The sequence below is a fragment of the Mchenga conophoros genome, linkage group LG3, assembly GCF_057382185.1.
Source record: "Mchenga conophoros isolate Kocher_MC1m ecotype Shallow Benthic linkage group LG3, M_conophoros_male_GT1.1, whole genome shotgun sequence".
NCBI classification, from domain to species: Eukaryota; Metazoa; Chordata; class Actinopteri; order Cichliformes; family Cichlidae; genus Mchenga; species Mchenga conophoros.
In genome coordinates this window covers 46,787,414-46,811,951 of record NC_140528.1, presented here as the reverse complement: position 1 = coordinate 46,811,951, position 24,538 = coordinate 46,787,414, and the positions used below count along the sequence as shown (strand labels likewise).

Here is a 24,538-nt window from a genome sequence, read left to right as displayed (position 1 = left end):
TGCTATTCAGGAATCAATGCTTTATTTTCAGTGTTGAGTGTATGTGAATATTAAGTCATAGCCCATAACAGTGAACAGACATGACAGCAGTTACAGAGCAAGAAAGACCTTGAAAGTGACACTGTATGAAAGCGATCAGTATTTTAAAAGCTGTCTTCTAAAACACCATAATAGGATTGCAGGGGGGGAAAAATCAAACCAGTGCAATACACAATGCTGTTGCATTTTCTGCTAAAAATCTTACACGTAAAACACCCACATTTGTACATATGTGCAATGGCATTTTTTATTTTTTTATTTTTCAGGTTTCCAAAAGAAAATTTGCAATGGCTGTGTTGGCTACAAATGAGCTGTTTGTGTCTGAAATTGTAATTAAATCTTCTTTACTGTATTTTTCCAAAACAATCATTACTTCAAAATTACTGAGAAGGCAATTCTACCAGATCAAACAACATTCATATGTAATACCAACATTAAGGCTCAATATCCAGTAAACAAAGCCCAGGTTACATTAGGAAACACAGTCGAATTTCTTTAAAACAATCAATAGTACCAACAAATCAAAAGCTCTTATTTCAAGTTGATGAGCAAAATCTGACACTTAGCAGCATTACAGGATGCTTATGTTAGAAAATATAGTCTTAGCAAATCCATGAACAGACTAACAAATTACACAAACGAGGAGGCGCCAACCTTTTTTTTACTGGACTGAATAATGATTACTGTCATTGTATTGAAGATGAAGTTGTTTCATTGTTATTAAAAGTGATTTTGTTGTTTCTATGTGAAAAAATGATCAAAACTGACGGCTACAAACAAGTCAAAATTAATAGGTTAGCTTGTAATCAGTTATGTAAGAAAAAAGCAGTATTAGCCATTTAAAGCTAATGTTGGTCATTGTACTGCACTGTTTTTACAGCTAACTTATTAGTTTTGAGTTAAACGTGTTGTTGATCCCAAAATAAGGTGCTAATGAGCTATTTTTGCTAACTGATGAGCTTGATTTTTTTTTAATTTAACAAAAGATTTTAAAAAAAAGGAAACTTGACAAAATATTAACAGCAGTTCTAATTCCAGTCCCATTTCAATACAGCCTAAAGACTGAAATGTCTAATAAGATGAAATGTAACGGGCACTTATGAATTTAAATGCACATGGTGTAACACAATCAAATGGCAAGATGAAAATAACTAATTAGATAAATAAATAATAAGCAATAAATAGAAGTAGTAAAATATATAACTTAGAGAATCTCTGACCAACTGTGAACATAATGATGAGTTTCTCAATTCCTGTTTCAGTAAAGACTAAATGTGTAAGTAACTGATGTGATGCCACTTAAACTACCACAATCAACAAAGAAGTTTGCAGTATATTAATAGTGCATGTAAAATCTCCCCAACTCGTCGCGGATGGAAATAACATAAAATCTTCTCTTACCTATTCAACAGTTTATGTAAATGCTTTGTAGTGTTGTTATTACTGGCATATAGCACTTTTCCAAATGTAAATGGCTAATGCTTGAGACTTTAACATTACTTTAACTATACTTTACTGATGTTACTGTAAATTGTCTTTTAGGTTAGACTTGTAAAATGGGAGCTCGCAGTAGATGTCTGATATGTTTGGTGTCAACAGTTACATAACAACAGAGGCATGCTTCTAGAACACTGAGGTATTCTCTTTTTTGACAGAATATGTGGAATTTTACAAGCGGGCAACAGCAGTTTTTCAGAATTCTTAAAGCATTCTTGTATCCTTGTCAATAAGGAAGAATGAATAGAGACATTCTAGAATTCCTTCCCCCAAAATATCCTTCTGATATTTTGTTGCCATGGTGACAAGCATAGAGAAATATGTAAAAATAGGGCATTTCAACTGCAGGACATAGTGAGGAGTTCTGGAGAGCACATCAAATGTAAATGCAACAGCCATCCTGGTCCCCTCCATTGTTGTCACTGTTGTTGTTGTTTTGATTTCATGGGACATCAGTTCTGTTAACTTATGCGTTGTGAATTGGTATCACAGACCTTGACATTGTAAAACTGGTTTGTTCACATCATAAAATCAACTGATCCTAAAATGCAGTGGAAACAAAATGGCTCAAAGGGCTCATGAGGGCACTAGACCTGTAAATGTTCCTGCAAAAGACGGCTGCTGTTACTGAGTCCAAATGTGTTGATTACAGCTTATGCAATATTATTAAACGTATCTTCACAAATATATAAGATAAATTTTTCACTTTTCCCTCATTGCAACAGGTTTATCAGGAAAAAAATATCTGAACACTCAAACCAACCATAGACACACAATGCTTTTTGTCAAATCAAGTCAATCAGTCATTAATTCAGACAGTCAGAATTAGAGTCAAGCAATCATTTCTAATAATGAATCTATTACCTAAGATTTGTAAAGAATACTGTTATATGGGATCAAAATAACATTCCATGTTCAAACAATCCTAATGTACAAACAATGCACTTTGGACTAAAAGTGGTCTATGTCTTATAAATTTGGAATTTTTTTGTCATATTTAGAAATAAAATCTTGTATGCTTCAGCACAATTGCTGTCCTCTCCAGCTGCGCTACCTTTAAGTTAAGTGCTTTGCTCAAGGGATGTTAAAGTGTGGCACCAAATCCACAGTGGAAGTCTCTAATTATGTAATGAAATTGGAAGACATAGGTCTCTTTTAGCTCATAATCAATTATTTTGTGTATTACATACAGCACAAGAAGGCAGAACATTAGAAAACTTTCAGTCTTTCATTTCATTCTCTCCACATTATTTCCATTATGTCCCTTTATGTCCATGTTAATGCCTTTGCTCCTTTTTATGTCTCATTGACCACATCATAAATTTAGTAAGCAGTTGTTTCTGAAGAAATCATTGTCATCTCTCTTGCAGCCTTTGTTTGGTTTTTTCATTTTATTATCTAAAGCTTTCCTCATTAGTCCATTTATAGACACTGAACCTCTCAAGTTTGACATCTCTGAACCAGTATTGCATAACTTTTATCTACATCCCATTCTGCAATGTCTGTATGACAGCTGGAAATTATTGAGATTTTCACGTGAGCCAATCTTAAGCCCTCTTGAGACTCATCTGCTATCAATGTTTTGTTTTCATTTTATTTTTTTATGATCTTACCTAATAATAATCACCAAAAATATTCAAATTAGGTACTTCCGTCATGAGTTCTGGTTGGAACCCAGAATGGGAACTGAACACTTTTTCGCTGACTTTTTCATCCCTTCTATCCCATTTTCAACATTCACAGGGAGCAGTTAGAGGCTCATGCAGTAATTCATATTATTTGACAGTGCTCACTCTATCGCTTCATTTAAACCTCAACTTGTCTATCGCGTCCACGTCACCATCCCCCATCATCATCCAAGCCTCCATCATTGTAGGTAGCGGTAGACTTTAAAGCAATGATTGCCAGAGTCAGCCACTACAACGTGTCCGTCTGAAGTCAGAGCCAGACCTTGGGGTCCATAAAGAGGGTCTGCTGATGTGTTGATATAGGACAGGAAGGAGCCACTGCCATCAAACACCTGGAAATGTCGAAGATATGTATTATTTATATATAAAAACCTTACACAGCAGGGCTTTCATATATAAAAGGTTGACCGTATATAAAAGTTTTTTCATATGTTAACGTTTTACCTGTATTCTGCTATTGCCCCAGTCAGCTACAATGATGTTCCCATTAATATCCACTGCTACACCAGTGGGAGCATTGAACTGGCCGTTTCCTTCCCCATTTGAACCAAATTTCAGTACAAGCTCTCCTTCAAGCGTGAAAACCTAATCCGAGAAATAATGATAAAGATTTATTATTTTGAATCCTCTGAAACCATACTTGGACTTGATATGAAATATTAGCTTTTTTTTACCATAACATTACACTAAAACTATCCTTTAAGCTCAGTAAAATGCTGTACCTTAACAGAGTGATTATGGAAGTCTGTCACAATGATTTCATTGTTTTTGTTCACTGCTGCAAAGTGTGGACCTTTAGGAAAGAAAAACAGGAACAAAGAAATAGGTTGTACATTGTACAACGAACAATGTATTTTCAATTAGCTTTAGCCTCTTTTAACACTTTCAATTCGCAAGTATTTTAGAGAAAGGTAACACTGGTATTTGTATATCTGAATAGTTTTTGAAGTCTCTTAGAATGAAAAGAAAAAGGGGAAAAAAGAAAAGAAAAAACAAAATGTACAATATTTTACTGTTAAAGGTTGGGGTCATCAAGTGATTTAAAGGTCATAGGGTTAAACTTTAAACAGAATTTCAAGTGCACTCAGTTCTTAAATCAATTTTCAGACTTAGCAACTGCCAACCATCACCTAAATACTTTTATTAGCGCACGTAAACCTTCTGAGGTCATCAGTGATAACTACAACCCTAGCCTCAAAACCTGGGACAAAAGAGAAATGCAAGTTAAAATGTTGTTTGTTCCCTTATTGCCAAAAGTTGGGGGGTAAATGCTTTAACCCTCTCAGATCTAAGCCATCAGTTGTCCCAATCCTTAACTTTTAGGACGTATCATTTTCATTGTTTTGGCAGTCAGGGGACAAAAGGGTACGCAATCTAATTGCTCTAACTGACTATTTATATTTTTTATACTTTGTGCTGGTCACCAAAAAATGGGGTCAGGGCAGCTAGCACTGCTTTCATTACCAGTGATGACTCAGACCTCATGGGGTTAAAAACATCAATGGTTTCTATATAGTACTAACTTTTTAAAGAGCCGTTAATCTCAAGACAATCCAGAATCAAACATTTTCTCTTCATATATTTGCCTTTTCTTCTTTATATATATTTATTCTTTACAGCCCATAGTAGATTTTTGGGAATTAAATTACGTGAAATAATATAATTTAGTCCACATTACCTGCAAACTGCTTGTCACCATTGCCCCTGCTTCCAAACTTGGTAATAAGCTTTCCAGTCAGCTGAAAGATGAAGACAGTACAAGCTTTGTTGTCAACCACAATAACATGTCCGTTTTGGTCCACAGACACACCCTTTGGTCCCATGAGTCTGCCAGAGCCAAGTTTTGCCTGGTGAACAACAAATACAAACAATAAGATTGCTGCATAAATCAACACTGAAAACATTAGAATGAGGGTTTGCTTGCAATAAAGTACAATACCCCTTCAACCCTGACATATCAGCACACATACCTTGAATTTGCCCTCACAGGAGAAAATGCTGACCCACTTATTGTCGTAGTCAGCAATAATGATGTCACCACTGGGGTGCACGGCTACACCAGTCGGACGCTGTAGCTGACCTGGCGATCGTCCCCGCACTCCAAAACGACTCTTAAATTCTCCCTCATTGCTGAAAATCTGGACATATATACATTGTTTAACTTTAAATTTGGGGTTTTTATATGAACCCTGCAGCTTTTCGAAGGCCATACCTGGACACACTGATTGTTGCTGTCAGCGATCAGTATCCTACCATTGGAAGAGGCAGCTACTCCTTGAAGATTGGTGAACTCTCCTTTATTCCTTCCCTTTGTTCCTGAATAGTTCAAAATATGATTTTAAATTCCATTATACATAGAAATGTTTTCATAAACAACCTTTTGCATGAAGCTTCAATTTGAGTTCAAGTTTCCTTGAACATACATTTGGACTAGACCTACCCCCTCAAGCATAGCTGGACTGGCCATCGGGCATACCGGGCATTTGCCCGGTGGGCCGCTGGCGATTTTTTGTTGTTATGGGCCGATGGATTTTTTTTTTTTTTTTTTTTTTTTTTAGGAAGGGTATATATAATGAAAGGTGTTGGATTGGCCAATTGGTCATGATCGACTCTGGGCTGGACCAATTACAGCCGAGGAGGCCGGATGGACCCTCCCCCTTGTTTAGCAATCACGTGATTTTTGCGCATTGCATGCCGGGAACTCGTGGCAAAACAATCCAAGTACCGCATCAAATGCAAGCATTTGCAGCACCGCAAAACGTTCATTCTCCGGTTCCAATGCCTTCTTGTTTTTTCTTTGACGCACAAAAAAGGAATGTACAAAACAAAAGGAGAACAATGCCGGTCCGTATAAAGACAGACTCGACGAAAAGACAAAGAAAAGATACGAGGAAAAAATCAAAGGAGTGAAAGGGTCAGACCCTTACGAGCACACAGAGTGGACAAAAGACGTTAGCGTGTTGCCCAACTTTCACCACGCTCAGATTTATAATTATACGGTTCTTGGAGTGAGTGCACACACTCATGAAGTTTAGTAACTTCAGGTCACTGCAACAAGCCCAGGTACAGTTTACCGACGGATGGGTACAGGACCTTGAAATGCACCGTGTAGAACGAAAGACCATCGTACGAACAAAGGTAAGTTTACCAGTCTCACAAATCGTCGTCATAAATACACATTCGTTAACCGTTTATTAATAGGACCTTTGAGCTCAACGGTAATTAATTAGTAGTGGAAATTATTTCTGGTTCATTACAGAAATGTAGCAGTGACAATAATATTGTATGCTGTAATCGCACTGGACAATTAGTGATACAAAACAACTGTTTTATCCTGTGAATAAAAGTATATGTTTTTGTCAATGTACCATGGTAATAACAGAAGCGAAGCGCAATATTGTGTCAGGACAATTCACTATTTATGCACAATAAACAAAGGAGCATAGCGCGACAATTTCTGTTCAGCGCCAGACTTGCTTGTAACCTATATCACCAATTATGTTAAGAAAAATGACGCATTAACTACTACAAAACTCTGACCTTTGTGGGAATGCTTGGAGCAGACTAACATGTGAGCTGGAGTGTTCTGGGACGTTATATTTGGTATATCCAGACCATCCGTGGCTCTTACTTCGGAAACATGGCTTAAAAAATTTCTCTTCAACAACATAATCCGATAAAAAAAAAAACGATCTCTTTACCCGTCGGCTTCCCGTGGCTGTCATGCGACCGGCTATTGCAGTTAATAATACAACAGCTTCTTGCCATTTTTTGGGTTTCTTTTTATCGCTGTGTAACTGAGTTCAATTGAAAGCCTGCGTGCGCTAGTACCTCTTGCCACAAGTTCCCAGAACCCTTTGCGGTTTTACCCCTGAATGACGTCACATTTTCAATCTTTATCCTGGTGGGCCGGTCTCCAGTCAAAATGCCCGGGCCGATTTTTTGTCCCAGTCCAGCCTTGCCCTCAAGCACAAAATACCCATGGATTGTGTTTTCTATTTTAAAAAGAAGGAAAGTAAAAGGTGAAAATTCATGTTTTCTTTTTGTGTTACTGACTTTAAAGAAAGGCTTTCTATGGGAAGACCATTTCACATTTACCTAAGTTTTGAATGAATTGAAGCGAGGTCTAAAAGACATTTGAGTGGAATATTATTATCAAGACTAAAACTGGGCATTTCACCATTCCACACAAAATGTTCGTATGTGTGGTGCACCACACATACGAACATTTTTGTTCCAGGACAAATTTATGAAGTGTTTAAGGTAGGAGAAGATTAGCTATGATGTCAATACTAGAATTATTCTGACAGTCCTATCATACTTGTGTGCTAAAATAAAAAAAATTAAAAACAACAACAACAATACTACAATACTGACAATTTGGTGAATCTGAGCTTTTAAAATTCACAATGTCATTACTTTAGTCCCTTCATAAACTGTAACATGAAACAGGTAACAGACACTGAAATCAGCCAGATGAAAATTCCACCATGTTGGAAAAAGTGATGTATATGATGGGGAGAAATAAGCCCAAATTGATTGAAGCATTAAAAGGGCCTTTCAGTGTCACAAAAATGAGAATATATTAGCTTTAAAAAAGCAAGTGTACAATATCCTAGTCTGTCTGTACGATTCGTTTCTTCCAGCTAAATGTCTCACCAATCCTAAAAATGAGGTCGTCCTCAATGGGGTTCTGAGTTTTGCGCCGTGGGGTACCAAGGGCACTGCTGGCCCTCTTTGAGCCTTTCTTCTTCTGACCAGGTGACTTTCCTCGTCTCTTTGCTCCTTCAGATGAGCCAGTCGATGGCGTAGCATTGGCTGCTGAGTTGGTTGCCGTTGTTGTAGAGGGAGAAACCTGGAGAGAGAGCAAAAAGGGAAACACAATACACAGTAACTATGAAGGTTATATGATTTTTATTTGGAAAGCTTCCTACATCCTTTGCCAAAGTCAATGTATCGATGAATTTAGGGTAAGCTCAATCAAATAAATTTAGGTTTTATAATTGCTTAAGTCATGTTGCTTGAATCATTGTTGCTCAAGAACTCTGAACTTCAAGAGACAAGCACGACGTGGTCAACAATACGAGCTTTTCTGTGTTGTGTGAGGACATTAGCACAAAGTTTTGCAGTGAGATTGGACATACTTGGATGCAAGTTTCGTTTGATGGGAAGAGGATTAACAACCTCTTAGGTTTAGGCAAAACTACTTGACTAGGCCTTCATAACAATAATTATAAAGTGAGTGTCAGACAGTAATGTCATAAGCTGATGTTTCAGGTCCTGATGTCCAGTGTCCTTCAGCACAGATGCTAAAGGACACTGGACATGAATGAGCCGTACATAGGCTGTTGGTGTATATCACAGTTGATATTAAAGGAATTTAGACATTATTTGCCAAATGGATAGTAGAAATGTACTAATATTGAAAGAAAGATCCACCTACGTCTAGTTCAGCCTCTAGAGTCTTGGTGACAGTCAGTTTGAAGGGACTTCCTTTGATGTGCTGGTCATACAAACGGAGAGCCAGTGAGAAGTCACCCTCCTTTGGCACCGTGTACACAAATTCATATGTCCCGTTCTTGTGGTCCACTATCTCACCATCTACTATGCTGCCGTCTGGTGTGAATACCTACATCAACACATCATAATATTTTGTCACTGTTTGCATTGAAGTGTGAACACAGAGTAGAACTTAATTTCATGGAGTTTAGGTGTAGAATGAACCTCAGCAGAGAGGATCGCATTTCCACTCTTGCAGGCTCCCCCTGACTTGTCTCTTGTTACAATGGTAACAGAGGCAGGATGCCCAACAATGCATTGCTCAAGACCTGCACCCATGGCTTCGCTCTGGCTTGCCACCGCACTGAGGATGAGAAGAAAGACGAGTGTTAATGAAATGGCATTAAATCCAAAACCACAGGGTTCAATATGTTTCATCATCATTGAAATGCCCCAAAACCCCACCCCCTTAGAGACGGTGTCGGCCATGGATATAATTCCTCAGCTGCATCTTCTTCAGTGCCTTATACCAACACAGTGCAGAGCAGTTACCTGAACGCTGCTTTTACAGAGTTTGTTATCTTGTTAATAGTTTTATATCGTCACTGCGTACGACTCTGGATACTGTAGCTCCTCTGCCAAAGAAAGACTTAAATCAGAATTTATTGCCTTCCTGGTATAACTTTCAAAGATGCACCTTAAAGCAGATAGCTGATAAGCTGGGGTGCTTAATAATCTTTAATAATTTAGAAGCTGACAATGTAGCCTGGAAAAACAGTTTGTTGTTCTCTAAAAAAAATACAGCTAAAACATCTCGCTATTTATCGCTGATTGGAATACTTTGGTATACAGCGGATTTTATAGATTGCTCTTATTTTCTTCAGAGTCAGAGTCATGTTCCCAAGCACAGCAGCAAATGTACAACAGAATGGCTGGAAATGAAAAGGATCAAGGTGATGCAATGGCCCATTCCAGTCTTCAGCCTGACTGAAATGCTGTGGTGGGACCTTATAGGGAGCTGCGCATAAATGATACAAACAATGAGCTTCTCTGATTTTAGGATTAGGCTTAAAACTTTTTAATCTTTACACTGCAGTAGGTCTAGGCTGCTGGGGTGTACCCATGATGCACTGAGTGTTTCTGTTTTCTTTTTTTGTTTTTTCACCTTTTTTATTCACTATGTGTTTACACACCACTCTGCATGTAATTATTAGTTAGTATTAATCTCTGGCTTTCTTCCACAGTCTTTTGTCTTTCCCCTTTCACTTTAAACCAGTTGTGGCAGATGGCTGACCCTCCTTAAGCCTGCTTCTGCCAGAGGTTTCTTCCTGTTGAAAGGGAGTTTTTCTTTTCCATTTCCTTCCCCTATGCTTGCTCATACAGGGTTGTCTGACTTTTGGGTTTATTCTGTTTTTCTGTACTATTGTAGGATCTTTACTTTACAATATAAATTGCTTTGAGGCAGTTGTTGTTGTGAATTGGCATTAAATAAATAAAACTGAGTTGAACTTGATTTGAATTGTCTCACCTGGTTGTAACAATAGTCCCCAGGTTGTGTATGGACTTCCTCAGCCCATCTGTCTCCATCACCAGATCCAGCTGGTCGTTCTCTTCCGGCTGGCATGGCAAACCAAGACCAGCAAGCTCACCCAGCCTCTCCCACAGCTCTCGTTCCACCTGCAGGCTCGCCACACAGGGATCTCCAGCCAGAGCCTCCTCTGCCTGGGTACAGGTGGTTGTGATGTCCCCCTCTCCCCGTAGAAGGCTGTCTATCTGGGCTTGGAGAACCTGGAGACAGAAAAAGAAAAGTTTCATTAGACTGTTTCAGACTTTTTCATTTGATTTGTTTTATTTAAAGAAGTATACCAGTGACTGAGGAGGTTGTACTTTTACCAAAGAATCAAAGGAAAAATTAAACAAACTCTGTTCACCTTCTGTTTGAGTCCGTATGTAACTTCCAGCTCCATCAGCAGTACACTCTTTCGAACATCCAGCTGCTTGTGTAAGTCCTCGAAGCTCGATTGAATGTCCTCTTCAATGGAAGCCCTCTGATTGGTCAGCTGCTGGAGGATCTCTTTAACAAAGGACAGTACATCTGAAATCTGAGGGAGTCTAGAGAGGACACGCACAAAAGAGAAAGGCAGTTACATATCTAATTTGCAAAACAACAATAGCAAGCTTTCTTTATGCTACATTTATGTTGTTAAATGTTTACATATGCAACCTGTAACTTTAATTGAGAAAAATTAATAACATGTTATTGTTAATGTCAAGATTTTATAGTCTGGTAAATCATTTGTACTGTATTTTGCTCACTGTCCACCAGATGTCAGCATCTCTTCTTTCCTCCATCCACTGTCTGTTAATAGTTACTTGTGACTGAGTTATATTAAGTATGCCTACATTATACTTTAACTGAATATGTCAGTTGTTATGCAACTTTTTCTCCACAGCAAATACATTTGTACCTGTTTGATCTACAAGAATGAAATGCTATCAGCTGATTTGTATTTTATTTTTTTCCAATTTTGCAAACGAAAAGATGTGACTTTTAGTATTTTAAGTGCAATTTGAATGTGGGACCTACATTTACTGCTCCCTGTTTACTAATAATTCCCTACATGAATGGATGGGTATTTTCAATATAAATACTTAGTAACTTCTTTAACTTTCTACCCAAGCCCGTATGTCTTTTAAGAAATCTTTTGACTATCTCATTCCCACAGTAGCATTTAAATTAAATTCCAGAGATTATTTGTCTTTCTTGAGAAAAGTCCTTGGCCCAGAACACTGTCACTCTTCTATTTTATTCTTCCATCTTTTTTTTCTTAACAAATGTGAGGCATTTAGGGAACATCTGTGTTTTGCTGCAAAAAACAATCAATGAGCATTGCCCAAGTGACTCTTAAATGAATCTTGCTTAATGAGAGAGCCCTCTCCTGGTCTCTGGGAATTACTAAAAAATATACAATATATAAAAATAATAAAATCCTAATAAACTCCAGCTGATATTTATCATTGGCTTACTTCTGCAGTTTATAATACATATTTAAAAAAAAGTAATTCAGCATTAAAATTTTTGGGGGGGTTTGTGTGTGTTTTTGTTGATAAATGGAAACTAGCACCACTGCACAACAGTTTAACATAAGGGTTTGTTGGGGGCACAGATTAATGGACTGAATAAAGTTTCTTAATGTTGTATCAAGTATTTCAACCTGTACCTGTCCTGAACAGTGCCCAGTCTTTCCTGCAGGTTGTTGCGGTGCTGCTCGAGGGCCTGGCTGAGGGCCACCTTAGGGTGTTCTGCATGGTTGGGAAGACAGTCCTCACACAGAGCGCACTTGCAGGCAGAGCAGTACAAGTCAGCAACCTGCAAATTGAACGGTTTACATGAAGGGAGGAAAGAGGAGAGAGAAGCTACACTATTAAGAATTGAATGCCCCATGATAGCCTAGATATTGTTTGTCTTTAGTTTAGTCTCATTGTTGTACAGTTGCTAATCAGTAACTGGATTAAACAGGAACAACATATAGATAACATGGATTAGGCTTTGGGCTTACACTTTGCAGTACATGATTCAGTCATTTCTATATGTATGAGTGAATCTGAATCTGAAAATACATGTTACAGAAATTCCCGGAGGAACCCACCCGAGGGATTAATAAAGTTTTATCTAATCTCTAATGTGAATTCAAAATTTACTGTTGAGAACCATAACTTGCTCATATCTGTCCTATAAACTTTGTTTTTGCATCATATTTCATCACAGGGCACAGTTTTATTTTCTGTTATAGTCACTTAAACTGTCCAAGAAATAGCAGCACACATACCTCCTATAAAACTGCAACTTTTTAAACCTTCTAGTTTGTAGACAACCTGCTCTACTTAATGAGCTACAGCCACCCAGTCTTTTAGAGTCCAGTCTTTACTTTAATTACAAGTATGTAATTGGTTCCATTTGTCTGTTTATCTGGCCGTGTTTTAGCAGGCTAGTTGCCACAGTTTTCAAGATATCATGTTCAAATTTAGTCTGATGGTAGATACCAATTAAGGTTCAAGCTGATTTTATTTTTGCTGAAAATCAGTTCAAGGTCACACCAAAAGTGAAAATCAGTAAAAATGGTATATTACCCCAATTTTTTATGGCTCATCTTTAAACGTTACAGGTATATACAAGGCCTTGGGCGACATGAGTACCTAGGATGGCTAAGCATTTGACTTAGACCTTCATTGTTAGTGCCAAAGGACAAAGTTGACATAGAAGACAAGATTTAAAGAAACCATATTGAGTGTGATATATACACTATGAAAGGGCACAGAGTGTGCTGTACCATGCACTTTTTTTGGCAATACTATTCCATACGATATTACAATGAAACCATAGAGTTTTGTAGAATCACGAACTGCGTAAAAATATATGTTAAATACACCGTTTTAGTACGAAATGCTTCAAGGCCATAGGTCAAAGGTCTGGGTCACACGAATCAAGAAAAACCTTGGGGGAGCTAGAAACTTTCTTTGTTTGAGCTCTTTAAAAAAAAATACAGTATTGCTTGAATTCACAATGACACAAAAGATTAATACGCTTTACTAAATTTCCATATGAATAATGCTAACATCAGCATAAATGATCTATAAAAACTCCTGATGTCATCAGCACACATAATCTGTGAAAACATCCGATATTCAAGTTAAATGGCATTTGAATTATTCTCATTTTGTTCATATAGGCATATACTACCAAACCCAAGTCCGAAAAAATCAAAGAGTTATCGTTTGTTTGTGTAAAACTCGAGACGCTTGTCATGTGTTGTAGGTAGATGTCCTATCTTTGGCTTCAGTTTCAGTTTAGCTGGCAGGGACAGTCTATATTGGAGGTAATATAAAATAAATAAATATGGATTGAATATAAAAATAAATAAGGATGATAATATGGAGGTTAAGCATAAACATGAATGGATATGAACAGAATTACAGGCGAGGCATAACTTTGTATGGTATTGGAAGAATTCTGGTTTCCTTTTGTACCACTGATGTTTAACAGAAAGGTTTATTCTTAGCCAACTGAAATTAACCTCCAAGGTTTAAGCTGATTTTGGCTTTGTGCGATATGTGGACAAGTTTTTGCTTGCTTTCATGTCACTTTTCATATGTAGTTCAGGACATTTGCACACCTATTGAATACCTACCTTCCCTGCATGTTGTGGGCAGGCGTTTTTGCCAGGTGGAGCCTCCAGGACGGTGCACTCCTCACTGCTGCTATCTGGGGAGTGTTGGTGGGCCTCCATCTGCAAGTGGCAGCCTGGTGAGGGTAAACCTCCAAACACACCCCTTTTTCCACTCTGCAGCCAGGGGAAGGGGCTTTATGTTTGGATACAAGGTTCCAGATGTATTTTTGTACTGTTTGTTTTTGTAAGCTCCTTGTCTCACCCTTTTATTCCATTGTGTATTCAACATAAAAAGGATCAAATGTTCATATGAACTCCTTGTGATAACTCTTGGCGGATGCTAGATCTCTGGAAAAGCACATCAACATTTCACACACAAAGAAGAATGCCAGAAATCCAGATGCAGGTTTGGTTTTTCTGTAATTTCAGGGCACAGTAATCCAGGCTTGTGAGCTTGTAGTCAATGAAACTTGGCATAGGTTATTCCACTATGGGGGGAAAGAGTGTCCAGGTGTCCACATTTAGGTACATATCCCATTTAAAACATCTTTCTGCTTCCATGTGTTGTTTCTTCAAGCACATAAACCGAGTGAATGAAAGTAGTCAATCCTCTTTAGGTCTTATTGGGTGAAAAGCAATGAACTATGGTGTTAATTTGATTCACATAGGGTTCAAGCTGTGGGCAGATCACACTGTGTCCTGCAGAAACGAGACAGAGAGAGGGATGAGGATTAGTTGGAAAAGCAGATAAACACAGAGAGACAAGAGAGATTATTTACTTAAGCTTCGAACTCTTGACTGTGTTCCTTTATACTTTTTCATTTTGCTTTTGTCTCAGTCTTAAGATTGAATCAGGTAGATTAAATTTGATTAATAAATGTGGGTTATAATGGCAGCACAGTAGCACAGCGGTTAGCACTGTTGCCTCACAGCAAGAAGGTCCTGAGTTCAATGAGTTCTGTGTGGAGTTTGCATGTTCTCCCCGTGCTTGCGTGGGTTCTCCCTGGGTACTCTGACGCCCTCCCACAGTCCAAAGATATGCAGTTAATGTGGATAGGTTAATTGATCGATCTAAATTGCCCATAAGTGTGAATGTGAGTGCGAATGGTTGTCTGTCTCTGTGTGTTAGCCCTGCGACAAACTGGCAACCTGTCCAAGGTGTACCCTGCCTCTCGCCCTGTGACTGCTGGGATAGGCTCCAGTGTCACCCTGAAAAGGATAAATGGAAGCGAATGGATGGATGGGTTAAAATACCTCAAACTGTTGTTCTTCTCGCTGCCACTAAATGAAAAACCTTTATGGTATTGGGAAAACTGTATTTCCATGGGTAATGAGTGTGCAATGCCTTTTATCTTTTCAGGCATTCACGGAATCACAAAATCCTGCAGTTACTTGACCAAGTGTCATGTATGAGTTTCCCTCTGAATGAACCAGCCAGTGATCTGCTTTTACTGGCCATAAAGTGGAGCTGAGTTGTCTTGGTTACAGTCTGCAAACATGCTATAGGACAAAGCAAATTCGGTCAGAATGAAAGTAATTTTAAAAAAAAAAAGTTATTTCTCATGCTCCCAAAGTTTCTTTTCTATATTTTCATTTCAGATATTTTATCTAATCACAAGCAATAGTATAGAGTGCTTTTCTTTTAAAGAGCACCAAGCAGCAATGTCACCAGTTAAAAAATGAAACATAAGTTCCAAAAACTGCAGTTCCTCCAGTGGCCACTGGAGCCTGTCTCCATATGTGAGCTAAATTACCATTTTATTCCATTAAAACGTCTGGTAGAAATACATCATTGGTCTCTGTAGCTAATTCCCCCTTTATGACAACTAAAAGATAAAATTTATATGTAACTCAGCAGTTTAGCCTGTTGATGGTATAAAGTAAGGGCCAACTTACTTATAAAGTAAGTATCAGCCAGAGCAGATAGTTCTCTGCTCAGTTTCACCTGCTCTGAGCTGAGTCACTAAATTTGATTTCTCAACCATGTTTGAGCCATTGGTCCCTTTCAGAGCATTTTTAATGCTATTATCTGACAAATAATACTTGTTGTGAGGAACCGCGTTTCCAATCAGTTTTGGCTAGCTGACTGACAATTATCCAGGCTAGTGAGTTTGTAGTCAATGAAACTTGGCATATGTTATTCCATTATATTCACTGAAATAGACTTTGTAACTGTGTTTGTAACTTATAAAATTCATTATTCGTTGGATCTGATAACATTTCTTTTTTCTTTGTTTTACTTAATTTCTTAGATTTGTGTTACAGATAGATTGTATAATGTTTTTTAGGAAAAAAAAATATTGGCAAACTGTAAAATTATTTCTACATGTAAATCCAATTTGACATACAGTGGGGCAAAAAAGTATTTAGTCAGCCACCGATTGTGCAAGTTCCCCCACTTAAAATGATGACAGAGGTCAGTAATTTGCACCAGAGGTACACTTCAACTGTGAGAGACAGAATGTGAAAAAAAAAATCCATGAATCCACATGGTAGGATTTGTAAAGAATTTATTCGTAAATTAGGGTGGAAAATAAGTATTTGGTCACCTCAAACAAGGAAAATCTCTGGCTCTCACAGACCTGTAACGTCTTCTGTAAGAAGCTTTTCTGTCCCCCACTCGTTACCTGTATGAATGGCACCTGTTTGAACTCATCATCTGTATAAAAGACACCTGTCCACAGCCTCAAACAGTCAGACTCCAAACTCCGCCATGGCCAAGACCAAAGAGCTTTCGAAGGACACCAGGAAAAGTATTGTAGACCTGCACCAGACTGGGAAGAGTGAATCTACAATAGGCAAGCAGCTTGGTGTGAAAAAATCAACTGTGGGAGCAATCATCAGAAAATGGAAGACATACAAGACCACTGATAATCTCCCTCGATCTGGGGCTCCACGCAAGATCTCATCCCGTGGGGTCAAAATGATCATGAGAACGGTGAGCAAAGATCCCAGAACCACACGGGGGGACCTGGTGAATGACCTGCAGAGAGCTGGGACCAAAGTAACAAAGGTCACCATCAGTAACACACTACAACGGCAGGGAATCAAATCCCGCAGTGCCAGACGTGTTCCGCTGCTGAAGCCAGTGCATGTCCAGGCCCGTCTGAAGTTTGCCAGAGAGCACATGGATGATACAGCAGAGGATTGGGAGAATGTCATGTGGTCAGATGAAACCAAAGTAGAACTTTTTGGTATAAACTCAACTCGTCGTGTTTGGTGGAGGAAGAATACTGAGTTGCATCCCAAGAACACCATACCTACTGTGAAGCATGGGGGTGGAAACATCATGCTATGGGGCTGTTGTTCTGCCAAGGGGACAGGACGACTGATCCGTGTTAAGGACAGAATGAATGGGGCCATGTATCGTGAGATTTTGAGCCAAAACCTCCTTCCATCAGTGAGAACTTTGAAGATGAAACGAGGCTGGGTCTTCCAACATGACAATGATCCAAAACACACCGCCCGGGCAACAAAGGAGTGGCTCCGTAAGAAGCATTTGAAAGTCCTGGAGTGGCCTAGCCAGTCTCCAGACCTCAACCCCATAGAAAAGCTGTGGCGGGAGTTGAAAGTGCGTGTTGCTCGGCGACAGCCCCAAAACATCACTGCTCTCGAGAAGATCTGCATGGAGGAATGGGCCAAAATACCAGCTACTGTGTGTGCAAACCTGGTAAAGACCTATAGTAAACGTTTGACCTCTGTTATTGCCAACAAAGGTTATGTTACAAAGTATTGAGTTGTATTTTTGTTATTGACCAAATACTTATTTTCCACCCTGATTTACGAATGAATTCTTTACAAATCCTACCATGTGGATTCATGGATTTTTTTTCACATTCTGTCTCTCACAGTTGAAGTGTACCTCTGGTGCAAATTACTGGCCTCTGTCATCATTTTAGGTGGGGGAACTTGCACAATCGGTGGCTGACTAAATACTTTTTTGCCCCACTGTATTTGATTTAAATGTAGATAAAAGTGGTTTAAATTGTCTTGTCTAGCCAGCCTGGTCCTCTTTCTGGCCTTTCTTAATGTTAGCTAATGAATCAAGCTTTAGTACTGTCGGCTTTGTTTGGCATAGTCTCACTTTAATATTTTTATATGACGCTGTTTGATTTATGTTAATATTTCCTGGCTTTAAGTTGCTATTAAATTGGATTGGATTCCATATTTCAAATGCATTTAATTAATGCTGCGTTTGAGAGGTTTTATGAGAGGTAACATACATGTCCACTGGTTTATTGTTAAAAGGCTACTATTTGCCTCTAAAAACTCTTCCAACTTTCCCGGGAACTGCTAATTAATATCGACAAAGTTTTTCCAGTTGCCAATATAAACGTGTGTTTATAGTACTATGTGTACTAGCTGGAAAAAATACACAAATGCTGATATATTCACATGAAAAAGAGGGTTTTTTTCACAGGACTCTATGTTGTCTGGTGAAAAACTCTTTTAAAACGACACTGCATGATTCAGCACATTAAAGAACCATGACTTTATCAGTCTCTCACATTGTTGTGGAGGGATTATGGCCACTCTTCTTTACACGTTTTATGTCTTTACAACATTGCCTCAGCTGTTTGAGGTTTGCTAGAGTTCATCTATGCACAGCTCCCTTAATGTCCCACCACTGCATTTCAGTCAGGGTGACATCTGGACGTGAGTGGGCCGTTGCAGCATCTTGGTTCTTTTCTTTTTCAGCCATTCTGTTAAACATTCACTTGTGTGCTTGGGATAATTTTCCTTTTGCATGACCCAATTTGGACCAGGTTTATGCTGTTGCACAGATGGCTTCACATTTGACGACTATCAAAATTTCAGTTTTATAGAGGTGTTGATAAGCAGTTAACCACATGCATTTAATTGGCTGTACCTGGTTGCTACTCACCCTCTATCATGTAAACATAATGCATTAAAGGTGGGTTTAATATTTCACCTGACTGGATAGCCTCCCAAGTGGTACGATACATCAAGCTTAACCTGTATAGGAAGCCCATGGACAGATGCCACAAACAGGGGGATGACTGCATGTTGTTGCTTGTTGGACCACCAGGAACAGCAAATGTGGAGTAAAATACTATGAAGAGCTTCTGGAAGCAGTAATGTAGGTCAACAAAATGTCTTCAAAGTGATGGAGAACAGAGAGGGAGCCGGGTGGGGAGGGAGGTTCTGGTTTCCATAGTAACAGACTGCATAGGACTGGGGTGAGGGGGTTCACCAGCTAGAAGGAAATACACCAAAAAGTGAAGCAATCATGTCCTCTATAATCCCAGAAATTTAGTCTAAATTTAGCTGGCAGTGTGCTGAGAGCTGCAATGATTATGGCTCGGTTCACAAAGTGTTCCAGGTCTGTTTTTTTGGTTAATTATTTTTTTTTGCTTTTTCTTTTTACTATCATGTTAAAGTCACAGTGATGGTGGTAATAATGCTGAATCAGTGTGAACGCCTAAAAATAGACTTTTAGCTATGGTCCCACAGCACATGATAGAAAAAAGCTCAATTTGTTCCACTGAAAATGGAGAAAAAAACATTAATCTGTCAGTTCTTTAAAAACAACAACACTTTAACTAAATGCACACTACCAGTGTACAGTGCACTGTACACATAAAGCAGGAAACCCCATAACAGATGCAGGATCACTGCCTGTGGGTTAAGGGGGGACATGCATCTAATGAAACATGTTACGTGTTTCATATGCAAGGATTAAAATAACTTTACATTTACGAACATTTAATACTAACTACTATGTGTACACTCTACACCACTGCAAATAAATCAAAATACAATAAAAAATAAAATGAATGTCATATTTTATTACACATGTGACGAATGACTAACTGTGTGCTTTTGTGAACAGTAAATGTTGTTTTTGCATGAATAATTGTGTTCTTAATTATGGTTTGCAAATGTTTTTGATTTTTCTTTTTTTCTCTTTCTTGTAAATTTAACATTTTTATTTAATTGCTAGAAGAATTAAAGAAAATAAACTCACTTGACTTTTTAATAAAAGTAAGTTACATTACCATATTACTATGAATTAACATGTATGTAAATAAAAACTGGCAAGTGTAAAAGCCATAAATAATATCATTTTTATAAGAGAAAATGTTGTTTTCATGTTTTCAGTTTTAAGTAATTGGCTGCTTTTCTTTTGCTGTAAATCCATGTAAATTTTAACAAGTTGACAAAACAAGGTTATGAGCAGTGCTGTTTTTGGAAGCCTGACTGTTTTCCTTCTCTCTTTGTGTCTGGAGTCTAGGTTTATTTTTCATTGTCACTTTGCTCAGCCAAAGCATATACACTCCCATATCTGTGGGTAAAATAGAAAAAGGAATATTTTCATGAATAATTCACAAAGAGGAGGGATTATGGTTACGAGTTCTCTGTGATCTTGTATATAATCCTGTTTTAACACCTCCTCCCCCAGAAAACACGACCTCGACTGACGTGAAAGCAACCTTACACAGACAAGCTCACACTTTATGTCTGTCTGAAACACACACACACAAACGTGGCACATTGAAGGAAATTATTTTTCTGACATTTCCCTTCTTTCCACTCTTCTTTCTTCTCAGTCCTTCTTTGCTCTACAATGCTTTTGCTGTGTTTGTGTGCACTTGTGTGTGGTGGCTGCCTGTAACTGCCACAGTGCAAAGAGACAATCGAACCCTTTCTCTCTGTTTTGTTTTCTTTCCTCACAGATTCATAAAGAAGAGTCAGCGATTCATCAATGCTTTGAATGTATCTGCATGTTCTCCCATACACGGGTTCACACTGATGTCTGTGTTTAATCTTCTCACACTATTTTGAGGAATAGCTACACTATATTGCTCAGATCTATATCAGCTACAAGTCAAACCCATCCACAATTCCAGCTGGTAAATTTCACACAGGACGCTATATAAGTTGCTTTAACCTGCCCACAGTTGCTGTTGGTGCACATCTGCAAGCTGCTTTCAACCCACCTCCATTTCAGCTCCTAGTGTTCATGTTTTGTCATGCTGCTCATCTCCCTGCTTCTGCTTTTCCCTGTATCTTAATGAATGGACCGGGAACTCCCAGCAAATGTAAATTACTGCAGAAGAAAATGATCGTCATCTTTTGATCACAGTGGTCTTGAACTGAGATATTTTCTCGTCGTTCCCCACTTTAGTAGAGGTACAGCACTGACTAAAAACCCAAAATATATCTATCATGGACAGTTTCATTGTAAAAGTAATTCTGTAGGAGTCACTTTGCTCTCTTCAAAAAGATTATAAACAGTAACATCAACAATGTAGTAGTTCATCGATCTCACAGTTCATCACTATTCACAGGTTATTACCTTAACTTTGACCTTGGCTTTGGGTGAAGACCTATTAGGTGATCATTGTGTGCAAGTTTCACCAAAATCTGACAAATACTGTAGGAGGAAGAATGATTCTTGTGAACTGTGGAAGGACGGATGCCTCACCTCAATGGTTCTTTGGCCAAATGAGCTCAAACTGCTGTTAACTCATCTGCATTCACAGTCTTACCATTTAAAGATAAATTGTGATCAACTTGGGCCGCTCACTGTCTATAAACTAAATATGCTCATAAAGCATCTACAGTGTCAAGGGTTAAAAGGTCATGCTCAAGTCCAAAAAACTGCAGTTCCTCTATGGACCACTAGAGGCTCCAAACATGAGTAGATCTCCATACACAGCTCTGTTAAAATCCCATGTGTACATCAGAAATATTTACAGCCTGCTACAAAGAATGCTTTTGGTCTGTGTGTTTCTCTAGTTTCTCTCTTTATGGAAGCTGTACAAATTTTGTACAGCTTCCATAAACCTTTGTTTGCAAGTTTGTTTGTTTTTAATAGCTTATTTGTTTGGATTTTGTTGAGGCTTAAAGTTAGAAGTAAGGCAACTGTAAGTTACTGCTTGGCATTCAAGAGAAATATGGAGGACATAGAAGGATGGAAGTGAATGATTCAGTGCAGTAACTCCAAAGGAAGAAACTGAAACTCTTAACTAATTACATATATATGAACCTTTTATAAGCTAACAGCACGCGCTGAATGGAAAGTCATCATTTAAATCAGAAATAGTAAGTAATCAAAGTTGTTGTATTCATTAAAAGATAGACATCACGGGCACCTGACATAGTAATACATTAATTTCACTTGATTTTGAATGCCGGTTAAACAAAGGCTGGTTATTACAAACGAAATACTTTGATTTAATTAGAGAGAGACTTACATCATGTTGGCTCAGCAGAGCAGCGTCCATTAGAGGATTGTGAGATTTCTTTAGAAGTCAAAAGAAAAAAAAACAAAACATCCTGCCTGCAGCCTGAGAAACGTACCAGTGGAACCAGTTTCTGAAGAGCTTGCCAGTAAATATACAGTGTGGCATCACACACATACACACAGAGTCAGGTAATCTGATCTGTCTCCCTTTGTATTCCCGTGGGAATGTTTCTGTTTTTCTCTTTGTTTTAATCACTCCTCTGTCTCTCTTCTATAAGTTGTAATTACCTTTTTCTTTCTCCATGGTTTCTATTGAAAATGTTTCATCACTTCATCTATTTATTTGTCTTTGTAGGCTTTTTAATTTTATGCCCAGTTTACAGATTTCATCAAAGCACCTCTTTTTCACTATCTTTATGCTTGTTTGCAATTTGCACTTCTTCGTGCATATTTTTTTTCTTTTTATAGTCAAATTTCTGTTTTTGTTTCTTAGTTTTCTGGCTCCTTCTCTCATCTTGTTTTTCTTTAAAGTCTTTTCTGTGACCCAGCTTGTCACTCTGCACTCACCTAGGATAGACTATATCTGATGAGCTGTTAAGTAAATGGATGATTAGTAATCTTTTTGATGTGTTTTCTAGTAGCTTTGCTCCTTCTTGAGTAATTTGTAGTTCATCCAGTTCATCCTGCAGACATATATTTTCATGCTTGTCACTACTGACCATGTGGTCATAACATACTTGAACTCAAACACTTAAGCTCAGTTATCAGGGTTAGATTGTCCTGGATACGACCATTTACAAAACCTCTAACTATTTAGTTACAAACTTAAATGTAACACAATAACTGTGATGATAATGAAGTCCTGGTCCATCCTTAATGTTTTGTGACTCTTATTTATTTTGTTCGCCTTCGCAGTGATTTTGCATCTTTTAATGCTCGTCTTTGTAGCATTTTGCCTCTGTTCTGGTTGCTGGTGTGTCTGTGTAGTGATTTACAGTTTTTGTTTCCTATTCAGGGTTTTTTTCTGTGTGGAGATGATTTTTGTGTGTGTGAAATCTGTTGTGGTCGTTTTGTGTGTCATTGTAGCTGTTTTGCATCTTTTCATGCTAATTTTGTGTCTCTTTATTGTAATTTTACAATGTTTCTTTTATTTTCATTTTATAAATCTTTGTGTTTTTTATGATGTTAGATTTTTATCTTGGTGTTGGATAAGCAGAAGAGAATAGTCAGATGTGTCTTGTCTTTTTAATTTAGTATCTCTTTACATTTGTTATTTGTTTGTTGAATGTTTGCATCTGTTAAAAGTTATTTAGCATCTCTTTAGTGATTTTTTTCAGTTGTTTTTCTTCTTTCGGAGTACTTTTTTTATGGCTTTGCATATGTTTTTTTTGCATTTTTGATTGCTTTGCTTCGCTTTGTGGTGACTCGAGGCGTCTTTGGGGAGATTTTGCACATTTTTAACTGTTGCATTTCTTTTGCAGTCGGTTTGATTTTCTTTGTAGTTTTGTGTCTTTGTGTTTTTTTCTCTGTTATTTTTTTATGCTTTTAACTTTCAGTTTTGGGTCTCTTTGCAGCGATTTTGTGCCTTTTTCATATCTTCTTTAGTCATTTTTGCTTGTTCTTGTAGATGTTTTTCATGTCTTCTGGCTTTTTTTCTGTATCATTATTGCTTATTTGGCATCTTTTCAGTAATTTCAACATCTTCTCTTCATCTCTGTGGTCAGTTTATTTTTTGTAGTCACTCGACTGACTTTAAATGAAGAAGCATTAACTTCAAACATCAAACAAGCTCTGACCTGCTGCTCCCTGCCCCTGCTGTCTGTTTGCTAATCCATCCATATCTGTATGTGTTTGTCTGTTTATATGTGGCTGTAGAAATGAAAGCAGATCAGCCCAGTTTTGGTTCACAGGAGTGACGTACCTACTGTTACTGTTAGCACTCAGGATGCTAACCTGCATTTACAGGCCTGGCAGCACACACACACACACACACACACACTCACACACACACACACAGGCTTGTATGTGCTTTAAAGCTGATCAGTTTCTTCCTGCATTCATTCATTCATTCAGTCCTCCACCTTCATCCATCTGCAGTCTGTCCATCCTCCCCTCTTCCCTCTCTCTCCCTATCAAGAAAACACAGCATGCTACAGCTGCTGCTGCTGTCATCCTCACACATTCCTCCACCCATCAATCATCCAGCCATCCATCTGTCCGCGCAGTCGTCCGTCTGTCCTCTCATCTTGGAAATTAAAGAGAGCACTCACCATGTTTTCCTCAGACGCAGCCGATCACTGCTGTCTGTTCTCCAGCCTGAAGCCATCGCGTCACGAGAGCGTCTTGTTTGCTGCCTGTCCTCTTAGTGTGTGTGTGTGTGGGAGGGGGAGGATATCATCGTCACGGCAACACCAGCAGCTTGCAGCAGCAGCACC

At 38.3% G+C, this 24,538-nt stretch overlaps 1 protein-coding gene across 1 annotated transcript; it reads right to left on the bottom strand.

Annotated features, from left to right (window-relative positions):
* Positions 1–24,538, bottom strand: LOC146579035 (tripartite motif-containing protein 2-like). The gene is made up of 14 exons (XM_085260684.1): positions 24,374–24,538; positions 13,913–14,590; positions 11,945–12,093; positions 10,655–10,835; positions 10,252–10,511; positions 8,949–9,087; positions 8,668–8,853; positions 7,884–8,079; positions 5,437–5,540; positions 5,195–5,362; positions 4,903–5,071; positions 3,947–4,017; positions 3,669–3,809; positions 1–3,556 (listed from the first exon to the last, which is right to left on the bottom strand). The coding sequence occupies exons 2-14, from the start codon at positions 14,009–14,011 to the stop codon at positions 3,404–3,406; spliced, it is 2,016 nt and encodes a 671-aa protein (XP_085116810.1). The 5' UTR covers positions 14,012–14,590; positions 24,374–24,538; the 3' UTR covers positions 1–3,403.